The sequence below is a fragment of the Pongo abelii genome, chromosome 1, assembly GCF_028885655.2.
Source record: "Pongo abelii isolate AG06213 chromosome 1, NHGRI_mPonAbe1-v2.0_pri, whole genome shotgun sequence".
NCBI lineage: Eukaryota > Metazoa > Chordata > Mammalia > Primates > Hominidae > Pongo > Pongo abelii.
Window position 1 is genome coordinate 18624566 of NC_071985.2, and position 15333 is coordinate 18639898.

The 15333-nt window shown below is 38.9% G+C and overlaps 1 protein-coding gene across 2 annotated transcripts in view; it reads right to left on the bottom strand.

Annotated features, from left to right (window-relative positions):
* Positions 1–15333, bottom strand: part of COG2 (component of oligomeric golgi complex 2) — a 51156-nt gene that overhangs the window by 7059 nt on the left and 28764 nt on the right. For both annotated transcript variants that reach the window (XM_002809310.5, XM_024257535.3), the window contains exons 8-12: positions 15073–15197; positions 11587–11713; positions 7788–7927; positions 3207–3268; positions 1605–1756 (exon numbers count right to left, since the gene is read on the bottom strand). In XM_002809310.5, the coding sequence (XP_002809356.3) occupies positions 1605–1756; positions 3207–3268; positions 7788–7927; positions 11587–11713; positions 15073–15197 (606 nt within the window). The remainder of the gene's footprint in view (positions 1–1604; positions 1757–3206; positions 3269–7787; positions 7928–11586; positions 11714–15072; positions 15198–15333) is intronic.

Sequence of the window (15333 nt, forward strand, 5' to 3'; positions counted from 1 at the left end):
AACTCACCATTAAATGCTAGCTGTCTACATAGCATTTAGTAAAAACTTACTAATAAAAGTACACAATATTGTATCTATAGGAAGGTGTGAAGCACTAAGAGAGAAACAAGGACAAACTACGGCCCCGTGTACATTTACCTTCTGGAACTTGTCTAATTTCTGGTGATAAAAATAACATGTGAAAAATAAAGTGCCCAAACCACAATCAAATTAATTTTGGGGACATCACAGGTTTTAAAAAAATCAATTATATTAGGCAAATAATATATCATAATACATTTGTAATTATAATTAATAAGGGTAAAATATCAAAATCCAAACCTTCAAATACAAAAAACAAAGTGTTCTGTTTATAAGGGAAAAAATCAAACAGAAGTAAGCTAGCATCAAGAAAAGAATGGGATAGAATGGGATAATGAACATTCAGGGCAAAGTGATCTATTAGAGATAAACGGAGAATTCCCGGCTAGCAAGAACGCATGCTTAGCCTAAATGAATAATCGTCCTAACCCCACTCTGTCAGGGGAATCATACAGTGGTCTTCAGAAATAGCTGACAGCCCAGGGTGGTCCACTAGGACCCTTCTGAGCGGAGGAAAGGCAAAAGGGAAAGACAAACTAGATTTCACTGGACTCCCATTACCTGACAGGAGCTTTAGTCCAAATAAATCCTCACAACAGCCACATATAGAAGCTGTTTTCCCATTCTCCAGATGAAGACTCAGCTTAATTTCTCCAGGTCCACAGAATTAAAAAGTTGAAGAGCCAACGTTTGACATTAGCTCCAAAGCTGACACTCTTTCCATTACAACACACTGCAAGAGGAGGACTGGGATCCTTTCCTACTCCAAATTACAAAGATTGTATTCAAAGTGTGCTGTTTTCTCCATGTTGTCTTTTTTATTTTTTAGAACACATCTCCTTTGCATACTCCTCACACTGCCATGACTGGTTTACCTGAGTGTCTGTTACTCATGCTGTCCCCAGAGAAAGGGCAGCACTGCAATCCGAGGTCCCAGCAAGGACCCGCGGGGCTGGTGCTCAGCACTGGACTGGACCAACGCTCTTGTGGATCAAGAATTTCTGGGTTTTTGTAGGGTATTAATAAGTCATCAGGGCATGTGGATATTTAATACATTTGATTATTTGAAAAGGGAAAAGGATATTCAAAAAGAACAGAATTTTAATACCTTTTTATGTTGATAATATCATTTTGTAAACTTCCAAATATTAAGTATTAAAATGCATATATTTTTATTTCTAATCATTTTCATAATCACCTTGAAATTAAAATGAACACCTTTTTTTTTTTTTAATTTGGAGGCAGTTCAAAGATTCTGGTTTTGAGAAGGAAAAAAATGGACTTGCCAGAGTGGTGCTTTTCAACAAAACAAGTTTGTGATAATAGACACCCCTAAATGCAATGCTTGCAGGAGTAAAAATGAAACACAGAAACACAGCTGGAGACAATCTTGGGAAGTCAGACTACTGTGGTCCTCTGAATTAACCTCTCATGACATTTACAAAAATCTTAAGGAGTTAGCCTAACTTATCTTTAATTTTTATCAGTATTGGTTATGGATGAGCTCCACGGCCAGCCCTTACCTCACTGACAAACACAGAGTATCGTGCCAAAATCTGCAGAGTGAGTCTCCACAGGCGATGCACCAGTAATGGCAAGAACATCTCATCTGACCAACACCTCCTAAGGCTGCTCCAAGTTCTATGAGAAGCCAAAAGGCAATATGGACTTTCAGCTAGAGACAAAACAACAACAACAACAACACACATTTAAGGAATTTCAGGCAATTTTAGGCTATAGACTAATGTGAGACTTTCGATGTACGATTCAAAGGTAAAGAAAGTGGCCTTCTGAAGAAAACCATGTGGTCAGCAAAGCTGTTGGACGCACAGGGATGAGGAGTGGCCACAATCCATGTTCCTTCCCACATCCTTCATGTCACGCACAATTTTACATGACACTATCTCCCAGGTGTTTGGATAAACATCAAACACATATAGCATTCAGAAATAATGTTTAATAGGTACTTTATACCAAATCGACAAACATGGGCTGGAGTGGCAATCACTTGCAGAGGTTTAAACTTCAGTTTCAAATTTGTCCTGTTTCACAAGAGTCTTCCTCTATCTCAACATACTTCTTATTTTTATAGAAGTTAACTACATATGACCATTTTTGGCAAAGACAGATGAAAACTAACTCTGAAGCTAAAATTGATTCAAAATGACAGTAGACTTAGCTGCATAAAAGAGAGTGGAAATTTAAGTCGAGGAACCTAGATATAAGCACACAGTATTTCAGTGGTCACTAGGAATAAATATATGATACAAAAATTAATGAGGCTGTCAGGGTATGCAAACATGTACTGGTAAGTCCACAAACCTACAACTGTTACCTGCCCAACATGCCAGGATAGGCGGCCAGGGCCCAGGAGGCCCAGGATGCATGCTCCAGCTGTGAGTCATTCTCAGTGAGAGGCAGGAGCACCCTGACCCTCTACCATGCAGACCAGTCCTCAGCCTGGGAGGAAGGCAGATCACAGCCAATTTGCTAAAAAAAACAGCTGATCACATAAGCACACCAAGGGGCCATATCCCCTGGACAAGTTATATTCAGGAATGAAAATGAAGTCTGTTTCTTATATTCTTACTCCTTTTTCATCCCTATAAAGCAAGAACTCTATACACCAAAACTATTTGGTTTATTTTTACCTTATTAAAAAAAGAAGTCAGGCTGGGTGTGGTGGCTCATGCCTGTAATCCCAGCACTTTGGGAAGCCAAGGTGGGTGAATCACTTGAGGTCAGAGTTCGAGACCAGCCTGGCCAACACGGTGAAACCCCGTCTCTACTAAAAATATAAAAATTAACCAGGCGTGGTGGTGTACACCTGTAATCCCAGCTACTTGCGAGGCTAAGCCAGCAGAATCACTTGAACCAGGGAGGCGGGGGCTGCAGTGAGCCAAGATCATGCCATTGCACTCCAGCCTGGGCAACAGAGCGAGACTCCATTTCAAAAAAAAAAAGCAAAAAAAAAAAAAAGTCAAACTAAGTGATTTTAAGGTCCAACTTACTGTATGATTTAAAAAAAAAAAAAAACAGTAAAAGTACTCTCAGAGTATTACAATCTAGCTGACTGGGCCAACTGAATTAGGATACCATGCCACTTATCACTTTAAGGGAGTTACCTGGGGCATCTTCCAGGACATCTGTAAGTGCTGCTTCTAAGGATCCCGCTATTTCTCTAAATCTGAGATAAAAACAAGAACACAAATTAGTGTTTATGACTCTGACAGATGCCTTTCTCTATCCATTCTCTGTTTTTCCTAAGTAACAGGAACTTCCTCTGTCACTCGCTGGTAAGTCCAGCCTCGGAATGCCTATTCTCCCAGCCTTTCTTTTTTTTAACTGAACAAGAAATCGTGACTAAGCCACTGTTATATAAGGGTTCTCTGTTATTTGCAGCTGGTCTGAATCATAACTTACCCTATGTTTCTCAAATTAAACAAACTGCCAGTTAAGTCTCCATCAAGAAGTTGTTGCTGGTGAGCAGCACCTGATTTTGATCCTCTATTCACTTCAAGGCCATAAAACTTTCATTCCTCCAACCCATCTATCTTAACACCATCACGGGAAGGTAAATGTCCCCAAGCTAAGAAAGCTGCATTCTGTACCTGTGTTGGCAGCTTGAGAAAAATCACAGGAAGTAGCCAGTTAAAACTAGAACTCGCTGTTTGGTGCTCTTCTAATCTGTGACCCTCTGCCACATCCATGGTACTTGCCCTTCAGGTACTACGGCTCAGTGTCTGTACCAGCGCCTCCTAGATGTGCGTTCTTTTTTCCCTGATGACAGCTGGCCCACCTGACACCTCAGCTCATCCTGTCACAGACTTCTGTTCTAATGATGGATATGGACATGTTTTTATGACTTTGTGAAAGGCAAATGTGTTATATAGTTTTTTGAAGCTAGCTGCTTTTGCAGGCATTGTTTTCTAACTATATAACTCTTCCAATTTCATATATCTCTTTACTAGCATGCTCTTTTGTTACCTGCTAATTGCCTTACTAGTAATGAATTCTGATGCATGCTCAATATCAATTTATCCAACTGATATTAAATTATTTTTTATAGCACATAATGTACTTTTACAAAGCGGTTCACAGACTGAGCTAAAGGCAACTGTCCAAAGAGTAAAAAGAACAGCTTGAGACAAAAAGCAGCAGCCCTACCCAACACAGCTGAGCACTGAAGACACTAAGGCTATCCTGGACCATTATAGCTGGCTGGTTTCCAGTAGCTGTCCCGTCTGCCCCATGGAAGGAAAGGAACTCTCTAATTGCCCAGTGAAGCGTACAAAAGGCTAGTCTTTTCAAGCTGCAGTTGAGAGGTACAGAAGGAACAAGTGACGGATGGAAAAGTGGGATAAGAGAGCACTGGAAACTAGCCCAGGAACAGCAGTAAGAGGAGGCAGTGACGCTGAACACGGGAACAAGGGAGATGGGATTGCTCTGCACCTGGGAGAGCAAACCAGCACCTAGAGCTCAATCTCAGACCCCCAAGTCCTGCCTTTTCAAAACCTAAACAAAATATAGGAAGTTAGACCTGATACAGAAAAGGCCTGATAGCTGGCACAGCACTGTTTATATCAGGGAAAAACTGGAAGCAACCTAAATGGCCAAAAGAAAGAATATGGTTATGGAACCTGCGATATATTCAATGGACTAGTATGCAGTATTAATGTGGAAGCACGATGCTATAAACCAATAAGGAAAAATAGGTATAATTTAGTACCATGCAAAGACATGAGACACAAAGTTTTATGTATATTTATGATAATTCTGAAAAGCACACAAATGAAAAAGGACCAAAAAAAATGCAGCAGAGCCTTGATCCCTGCACTTCACAGAGAGGTTCTGCCTGTCTGTGAGAAGGGACAATGATGCATGATTACAACTACCTGAGTCACTTGGCCTAGGTGTGCTCTCCAGCCAGGGGACCAGCCCCTCACACAGCTCTGCTGTGCAATAACTTCCAGGAATGAAGCAACAGATCATATTTCTTCTTGGAAAATGGCCAAAAGTGAGAGGGAACCTCTGCTGAAATCTGAAAAGCTATGCTGTGGTTTTCATGTGCACATCGAATGTCATTCTACTCTCAACAGGATCCATGTAAGAAGGGCAACCCCAAATACAAACATTTCTAAATTCTTAAATATAGGCCTAGGGAAGGTCGCTAGACATATTCCTCCACGAACATCACAGGTCTACAATAATACTTAAATAAAAATAACAATGGCGATAATAATAGTGATGCCTATTGTTTTTTTTCTCTGAAGTATTGGAAACATCATAAGTGCACCCGTCTCTTGTGGCTACACGTCTGAGAGGAGTGCAGGAACCGGAAAGGGCTACTTGCACCTTAATACTACTACGTAGATTCCACATCATAAGACTGTATTCAGCATATACTATGTAATACAGTATATACATGTGAATGTACTAGAAAGATTTCAGTTTTAAAAAGAACAGCAAACTGAAATTTAGCCTTTGGCATTTAAAGGGCTAACACCTGCAGTTTCCAGGCAGCCACTGACTCATAATTTGAGGCTGTTTTGATCACATCTGCATTTAATTTCTTCCTATGAGATACTAAGTCCTCATCTACTTTCCAATATGCCCGTAGGTGCAAATGAAATGTAGACACAGTGGGGTCTCAGGGAGAGTGAGAGGATACAAAATGCGTTCACAAGAATTGTGGTGAGGGCTGGGGTGGGGAGGTGGCCTTTTTCCTGAAGATGATTGGGATGTGGGTATATAGGCAGATCCAGGAGCAGAAAACTATTACTGAGAGTGCAATATTAATATTTCTTCTTAGGAAACGTCCAACCATCACCACCCCACTGTCTTTAGGTTTATTTCAAATGACCTTGAAATGAATCTGATGACAATGCAACTCTGACCCTAACCACGTTTGTGCAACTTTTTGTCATCCTTCAGAGCAAACAACCCAACACCTGATAAAAATCAATAGAAAAGTTCTACAAAGTCTTAATGGAATTTACTTTTTAGATGGAAAAACAAATGTACTAAAGACAAGTTCTACACTTCCATAACTCAAATGTATTTTTTAAAAATTTCATGAATTTTAAATAAAAGAGGTTTTTAAAAAAAGGCTAATCAGCTCCTTTGAAGGCTTAAGGCTGAAATCTGGTGAAGGTAAAAAAGACTTTCAGGGAACTGGCTGAGTTTCAATGTAGTTTAAGGTCCAATTACCAGCTTTGAGAGAAACTGAAATGAAGGGAGATGCAGCTGAAGCCAAGCTGTGCCATCACCAAGGGGCCCAGCCTGGCAGAGCCAAGAGCATAGGCTGAAATAGCCCATGGGGGCTCCAGGAGGTGCAGTGGTGGGATGGAAGAGTGAGGTGATGGTGCACGGGTCCCAGGGCCTGAGGAAAAGGACCAGGAAAGTTTGGAGGCAGGAAGCAGAGGAGTTATGTTTGTGAGGTGACAGCATTAGATAACTAAAGCAATCTAACTCCAAACCTGGACGACAAAAAGAGATGGGAAAATGTAAACATTATTTCTCCATAGCAGTATCATTTTATAAAATGATGCTTTGCTATTTTAAATCCTGCTCACAAATCAAAAAGGCTTCTTGCCCTGGCTTGATGTTGATTATCATATACCAACTATTTCCAGTGCATCCCATTAATATCTTAGATGAACAAATCTGTAATTCCCTGCTGAGAGACAAACTACATGATGATGCAACCTTGGAAAATTTAGCATAAAACACAGTATTGTAAGTGAAAGGGCACCTTACTACTTCATTCTGAGAACTGTGATTTCATTATAAAAAGATGATTACATACATTCTCAATCATCTCAAGCAATTATCATCAGGGTACCTAACTCTTGATTTCCCTCTCTGTAATTATTCCTCAGAACTGTAGGGGAAAGGACTGCATCATAATTAATGAAAGCATCCAGCAATTTAAATAAAAAAGCCTATGATTCTTCAAACTGCATTTCAAGTAAAATGCCATTCTATGGAAGAACATACCATGACCTCATTCAAGAGAATCTGCAAAAATGGCTATTATCATTGTTTTTCCAACGCAGTGTATGATGTTAAGGGTTCATCCTAAATTTCCCCAAGTATTTTATAGAACGGCTTCTTGACAAAGGTGATATCATCATGAAACCTGGAAGAAAAATGTCACCATTTTCCCGAATAGACAGCACAAATGTCACAAAGATTAAAAGGGAGGCTGAAATAATGACTAGGCTTCTCATAAACTAATAGATGGAACCAGCTGCAAAGAACACTTAAAGCTCTGCTTCTCCCCATTCCCTCTAGGGGAAAAGTATCTCAGATGAGCAAAAACAGATGTGAGACAGGTTCATTATTTGAGGCAGACGATGAAACTGGGAAAATGGAAAAAAAGAGCTGCTGTATAACTCCTACTTTCTCTTTTCACAATGAATGAGGACATGGTGGGTGGGAATGAGGCTGGGCTTGGAGTCAGCTCCTTCCAACTCTTGTGTTCTGAGCTCTCCAATTACCAAAAAAGAAAACTTATCTTTTTGTCATGCAAGCCAGACTTTGGCAACCATAATACTTCTTATATCTCTTTCTCCACTTTCAATTTTGTCTCCCAAAGCCTATTATGATGATCAGAGAAAAGGAGCCACTAACTGAGGCAACATCCTTAACTGGCATTCAAATTCTGTTTTAGAAGGGTGGGGGGAGGTGAATAAATGACCAACCTTATTTGAAAATAAACAGGCAAGTTCCACTTATTATTGAAGCTATGATAGGCAGGATGTGCTCTTAATCTTTTTACACTAGCCTGTGATCCACATTGCCGTTCAAATCTTCTGACAAAATCCATACTTATGGTATATTTCTAAAATAAAAACAAATGGAAAATTTTCATTATCAGAAAACTAAGTGGAACAGGCAGCATGTACTGAAAACTGTAATCAAGATAAAGAAGCTCAACACTAAGAATCATAGTTTCTAGAGTTAACAGGGACCGTACAAGATCTTCCTTCCAATGTCCCCATTTAAAGATGCATAAATGCCCAAAGTGGTTCTGTGATATGTCTTCCGTGTCTTCCATGGCAAAGCCCATCTGAGACCCAGGCACTCTAAGTCTGGTGCTCTTTAAATGGTAGTGCTCATGTTCTAGGGCCCCCTACCCCAGCCCACTGGAATTAGAATTGACAGCAGATTAAATGACATAATTCATCATTGCCTCACAAAGGAGAAAGGAGAAAATTCTGAAGAAGAAAGAGAGAGAAGAGAAATAATCAAACCATGTGAGTATTCACTTTATTTTTATAAATAAGACAGCATGAAAACTGACAGGGAGATGTACCAAAACCATTAAGGTGGCAGCTAACTCGTAGCATTTATCATCCACACACTGTGCTTAGAATTGTCTTATATGATGTTTCTTCTTCTGTTGAGGCTCACAGAGAACCTGCTCAAAAGACAAGCTAGGAGGTAGAGGAAGCAGAATGCTAGTCAGTCAGCTGAGCGAAACTGCAGCTGCATGTTGCTTTTGTGGGTACTTTATTCCCGAAGCCCCCAGGCTCTAAGAACACTGTTGAATTTTTTATGTTCTTCTCAATTAAAAGGGGCTCAATCCAGGGTCATCAAACCATTAATCCAAATATGCTAAAGTCTGTGCTTAGACAGGATCTTATAGTAGTAAAAACTACAGGCTTTAAATTTATTTCAAATGGTTTTGGGCAAACTTATGTTACCCCAGAGGGTGGTCTAGGTGTGTGGAGTTGGGACAAAAATAGGGATTATTCTTCCCTTTTGGGACAAAACTATACCTCTGCATATAATGGATGCTAAAACAAATATAAAGATATTGCCCTCTTACATGAAACACGTTACATTAAGGCTTAAAGCTGAAAGTATTTCTGGAAATAAATGGATACTGTCTGCTGGAAACTATACTCACAAATGTTAAGTATTAGCCTAAAATTCTAAAGTCAAGTTCTATCAGAAAGGTTCATTTTTGAGCTGAAACATTTCCTAAGTCAAACATAGTCAATATAAATCTCTAAAGCACACAGCAAATTGTAAAGCGTCTTTACATTTGCTAGTGCTTAAAGCTTACAATTGCTACTGCTTAAAGCCATTATTTCACTCTCTTTATGCTATCTTATTTAAAAAGCCCTACTTTTTAAAATCACAAATGTTGTTGCTACAAAATTTATTGAAAATGGCACAATCCTGTTATTCAATGCACTGTAACATGGGACAATCAGCCAAGAGACAAGGTAAGTTGCATTTCTGGGATGGTAAACCTCCCAATATGTTGTCTTATCTGCGGGAAACCTGCTAGGCCCCAGGCTGTTTATGCTTATCTTGTGCCTCTCTACACTTAAAAAATTAATAAACAAATTCACCAGGGAGGCTAGACAAACAACAAATATAACTTCTAGAAATAAAAAAATATGATAATTAACTGGAAACTCAACGTGCAGGTGGAAAAGAGTTTAGACACAACTAAAGAAGGAATTAGTAACCTAGAAGACAGACGGTGAAATTATCGAGAACACGGCAAATACAGAGGATAGGGTGAGCCTGTCTAAAGAGATCTAGATGGAGATGATAGAGGAATGAAAGAAAAGCAAAACTGAAGAAATAATAAATAAAAATGTTCCAGAATGGATGAAAGACACCAATTCTCAGATTCAGAAAACCTATCAAATCCTAGGGATAATAATAAAAAAAAAGAAGTTCTACTGGACATCTCATAGCGGAACTTACTTAGCACACCAAAGTCACACAGAAGATCTTAAAAGCAGCCAGAGAAAAAAGTCATTAACTACAAAGAAATAACAATTAAATTAACAGCTAACTTCATAATGCAACTCAAAAGACAATACTCAAAGTGCTGAGAATTCTGTTAATATATCCAGCAAACTGACCTTACAAACAGAAGCAATACAGTTATTTTCAGACAAACACAAACTGAGAAATTATTAAAAAAATAAATTATCATCAACAGTTAGAAGACTAAAGTCTTCTAACATGAGTTTCAGAAGAATGATTCAAGAAGGATGAGCTCACATTCAAAAAGGAACAGTAAGCAATGACAAACATGTAGGGTAATTCCCGGAGGACGATGACGATTTAAAACGATAAAAATGCCCAGTTTTTAAGATTAAAAAAAAAAAAAAATAGAAATACGAGCGAGGAAACAAAAATACATAAAATGAGAAGGGATGGCTGGTGTTAATGTGTTCTAAGTTCTGCGTATTCTCCAGGAGAAGGCTCAAGAACATAAATCAACTTTAGATTCCATTAAGTAACCAGTAAGGTTACTCAACATGTACAGAAATAAAGGGCACAACTTCCAAATTAGTAGAGGGGACAAAATGGAATAAAGACGGAAAATGGATCCCCAGAAGTCTAAAATACAAAGAAGGTGAAAAAAGAAGGGAGGAAGAAAAGATGGGAGGAAGGAAATAAGGGAAGAAAACTGGAACAAAGAGAAAGTACAAAATAAGAGTCAAATGCACTGACAGTTAGAATCACTGTAAATTTAATAAAGTACCCAATTAAACGACAAAGATTATCTCACTGCATAAGAAACCAAAAACTGAAATCCAGGGAAGAAGAAGAAAGAAAAGTGCCAAGACGCTGAGCCTTTAAAATGATACAATGGAAAGCAAACTTACACATTAACTTTTGAAATCCTAACCATGAAATCTTTTAAATAATGATTTCTTTTTTAAGGGGGGGAAAAAAAAGCAGGTGTGGAATAGGGCCGGACATGGGGGCTGAAATCCTAGCACTTTGGGAGGCTGAGGGGGAAGGAGTGCATGAGGCGAGTTCAACACTAGCCTGGGCAACATAGTGAGACCCATCTCCACAGAAAAAGAAAAAGAAAAGAAAAATTGACCAGGCATAGTGGTGTGTGCCTGAAATCCCAGCTACTCAGGAAGCAGCCTGAGGCATAGGATCGCTTGAGTCCAGGAGTCGAAGACTGCAGTGAGCTATAATTGTGCCACTGCACTTCACCCTGGGCGACAGAGTAAGACCCTGTTTCAAAAATAGTAATAGTAATAATAAAATAAAATATAAATTAAAAAAGGAAATAAATATTGGGGCTTTCTTACTTTTTAAATCATAAAGGACATTTATATAGTATATTTTAAAATCCAACCAATTCCTTTTCAAAATTATACAGCAGAGATGTACAAACTTAATTTTTCACAGAAAACTGCAAAAACACTGGCTTTTAATGGTCCTCAGGATGTTTTTAAGAAAGTTAGAAAATAACGTACATTTTTACTCACACTTGTATCTAGCCTTAATTATACTTTATGTTATAAAATGAAAATGTTCTTATTCCTAAAAGCATCATAGATCATATCTTGGATAAAACGATGTGTGTGTTTTAAGGTAAATGTTCACTTAGCAGCTCAAATTTTTATTTTTAATAAACCACAGAACGAAGACTAAGTAGAAGAGAACATGATATTTCTCCAGTCTCCGGTTAACATCTTCGAGAATCAAGACGATGTGGGGAGATACCTCATGAAATGCATCGGGATTCCCAGGATTAAAAAGCGAGGGTAACTTTTCTTCTAATCCTTGTACTATTTGTGGCCAGACAGAATTCACCAAAAAGTCATATCCAGGAACAGTATTGCCTTTTTCACTGTAAAATAAGGGCACATATCAGTAAAATACACCATAATCTACTTACAAAGAGCAAATTTCCACTGTGTTGCTTCTACCAAAAGATCCGCAGCCTAAAACTTATTTCAACTTTTTTAAAAAACCGTATTTGTAATTTAGTTTGTTTCTAGACTCAAGTCTCTATTTCACTCCTTAATCTCAGTCTCACCTCAAATCTCCTAGATCTTGACTCCTCCACCTGGTGTCAAGGCTAAGGGAAACCACAAAAAACCACCTTGGTACACTTTTCCCTCTAAAATACTTCCCACCCCCTTTATACTCCTATCTTGGAAACAAAAAGTACAGTAGTCTAATACCACAGGAAAAATAACCTTCGCGTTACTGAACAGCACTAAACCACACAGCATTGTAAATTATGCTAACTTATAAATTACTAACAGCTTTGTATTTACTAAGCTATCACTAAGATTACTTTCAGTTCTAAAATTCTATGACTATCAAATGTGAAATCACAAATCTTGACACAAAAACCATTTAACAAATTAATTTTTGTGTGTGTGTGTGTGCCTGTCTTATTTTGTCTTTTTTTAGCACCAGACTTTTAAATTCCAAATTCCCAAATGTAGATGACAGGCAGCACTGAGAGAAAGCATGCACTTTAGAGCCAGTGTGCCTGATTCAAATATTGGAGCGTGGGCAAATCATTTAACTTCTCTGTGCTTTGGTTTCTTCATCTTTAAAATGGTGATGATCATAGTACCAACTTCACAAAGTCATTATAAGAATTAATATTTGTAAAGTACTTAGGGATAGAGCCTAACATATAGTAAAAGCCCTATGTTAGTAACGGCTATGTTAGCGATGGAGATTCCTTAAGTTGCTCACAAACTCAAAGACCCGTAAACATCCATTCTAGGCAAACACCATTTCACTAATTTGCCCCACTTTGTTTCATATTGTGTATTCTGCTCTATTTTAAGGTAATTTTTAAAAATGGCAAATGATTTAATAAATGTTCTTATTTTAGCAAAACTGGGAGTTTTGTAGCTAAGTTGCCATATCAAAATGGGACTTAACTTTCTGGCAAGTATTAAAATAAATTTTTTAAAAGTTTTCATAATTTTCCTGCTTAACAAAAATTATCAAGATAGATAAGTTATCAAGGAAGCTTTGCTTCACTGTCCAGGAAGAGCTAGCAAATAACGTTATTATAGTTTCACCTAAGTATTGTTAGGAAATTACTGGTGGGGGTGGAGGGGGGCCAGGAAGCAGAAAGAAGATGACTGCCTTCCATATATCCAATTCCACATATCATATTATACATTTTCAAATAATAGTAAGAGCAGGCTCTGTTAAGGTATCTAGAGAAAGAAAGCACAAAATTGAGGACTCCAAACTACAGATATACATAATGTAATCACTATTAAATGACAACATTTCCTCATTCCCAAAGTTAATGTCTAATGAAAGCCCCAAAGACAGAATGTAAAACCTGCAAGATTAACAGTTGATGGATTAGAAAAGCTCATCTGTATTCTCTGGATGAGAAATCACGAATGTTGTTGGTGTTGCCAGTTATAAAGCTCATGAAGGGTGGCACATGATAAAAGAAAGGAGTGACAAGGAGAGCACCAAGCTGGAAATCTGAAGCCAGGAGCCAAGCATGGGAAGGAAAGGGATATGCAGAATCTGCAACACAGTGACGGGCTAGCAGCAGATGATGATCTCGCAAAGTACAGTTCAGATTCCTCAAATCTCTAAGCCTTCTACATGAATTCCCCCACACTAAAAACTGTGGAAAAGATCCCCTAAAGCTTTGAAGCTTGACATCTCTGGACCCAGACTGGCCCTGTCAAATCTAATGGCTGATTGTTTCGTATCTATGGCTTCATTTTACATCATGATTTCTACTATGTTCTTATCCTCAAATCCAACTAAATCCTTATGATTACTAAACAAAAGTAGCAAAACTAGGCTTCATCTTAGGCGGTACAGAGGAAACAAAGAGGGTATGCAAAGGCCAAGCAGTTACCCCATATTTCTGTAAAGAACAAAAACTCAAGGCCAAATATATTGCTTGCTCCATGAAAACAGAGACCTTATTTGCCTTTTGATCATTAAACATAGTTAATTCTTTCATTTTGCAAGCACTAACTGGGCAGCTGCTAGCTCTAAGACACTGTGTCAAGAGGCAGGGGAAGGTGTGAGCAGCGGAGAGGTGATCATAATGCAACACGGAAATCAGTACTCAGCAGATGCAAGAGCAACACATTATGCAATCCAGAGGACATGATGAATGCTGAATATTAGGAGAAAGACTGGTCTTTTTTTTTTCTTTAAGACAGGGTTTTGTCATGTTGCCCAGGCTGGTCCTGAACTCCTGGCCTCAAGCGATTCGCCCGCCTTGGCCTCCCAAAGTGCTGGGATCACAGGTGTGAGCCACTACGCTTGGTCAAGGATGGTCTCTTGAAGGAGGTGGTATCTGAGCTGGAGCTTCATGTGGAGAGGCAGTTTGACAGGAAAACAAAGGACACAGGAAGGGCAGGGCAGGCAGAGGAAAAACGCAGAAGCATCTGAGTACAAGGGAGCTGGGGAAAGGCAGCTAGCACTGTGTGGCTGGAGCATCCAGGGCTATGGAGGGAAAGTTCCAAGGCAGACAGAGTTCTACAGTGGAGAGTTACCAGGCAAGAACAAAAAGGGGCTCATGACCTGCTTTGAGAAGCCTGGATCTTCCTCCATGCGCACTGAGAAGCCACTAAAGATTTATGAAGAAATCTATGAATCTCAGATTTCTGGGTAAAAATGACAGTTAGAAGCCTAGACTAGAGAGGGAGAGACTGGAAGCAGGGAGACAGGGTGGGAAGATTCTATTATTGTGGACAGCAGATGACAAGGCCTGGACTGGGACAATGGCAATGGTGAAAAGTAATGGGATATTTATAAAAGAGAATCAGGAAGTCATGGAAACTGAACAAAAGGAGGAAAAATTGAAGATGAGTTCACAATTAGTATAAAACCTGTTGAATTAAACTGAACTAATATTTATAGACAGATTATGACGTATTAGAATCATGGAAGGAAAGCAATTCTGACTTCAAACTAAATTTAGGAAAAAGTGCAGAGAAGAAGAAAGGCTAGGCTTTGGATTCGGAAATGTGGTCTTCAGTCTCAGCTTCATCTCAGTTTCCACAACTTTGAAATGAGGCTAATGGAACCTGCCTCACAGTACCACGGGTAGAAACAATGAAATAACAAGATTCATAATGGATTCATACAAGACAGTTCATACAAGACAGTCATCGTCCATCGTGCACCTGCAGTTAGCAGGTGCGGTCACTGAAAGGGAGATGGGGGTCCACACGGGGTTGTTTAAATTACCTGGAGATGGCACCTCCTGTGACTTCTCGAAGAAGGCGGCAATGGTGAGGAACAAACTCCAGGAGTTTATTATACATGACCTGAAGGCCATTGGGATGAGATTCAACAAACTGCTCTATAATCACCTATCAAAAGGAATATCATTTTTTAAAAAAGCATTTAAAAGGGAAGTACAAACTATATATTTCAGAGAAAACAATAAAGAAAACTTTACAAATCTGCTTCCTCACGCTCACCCTCCTCCCTGTGACACATTTTCTA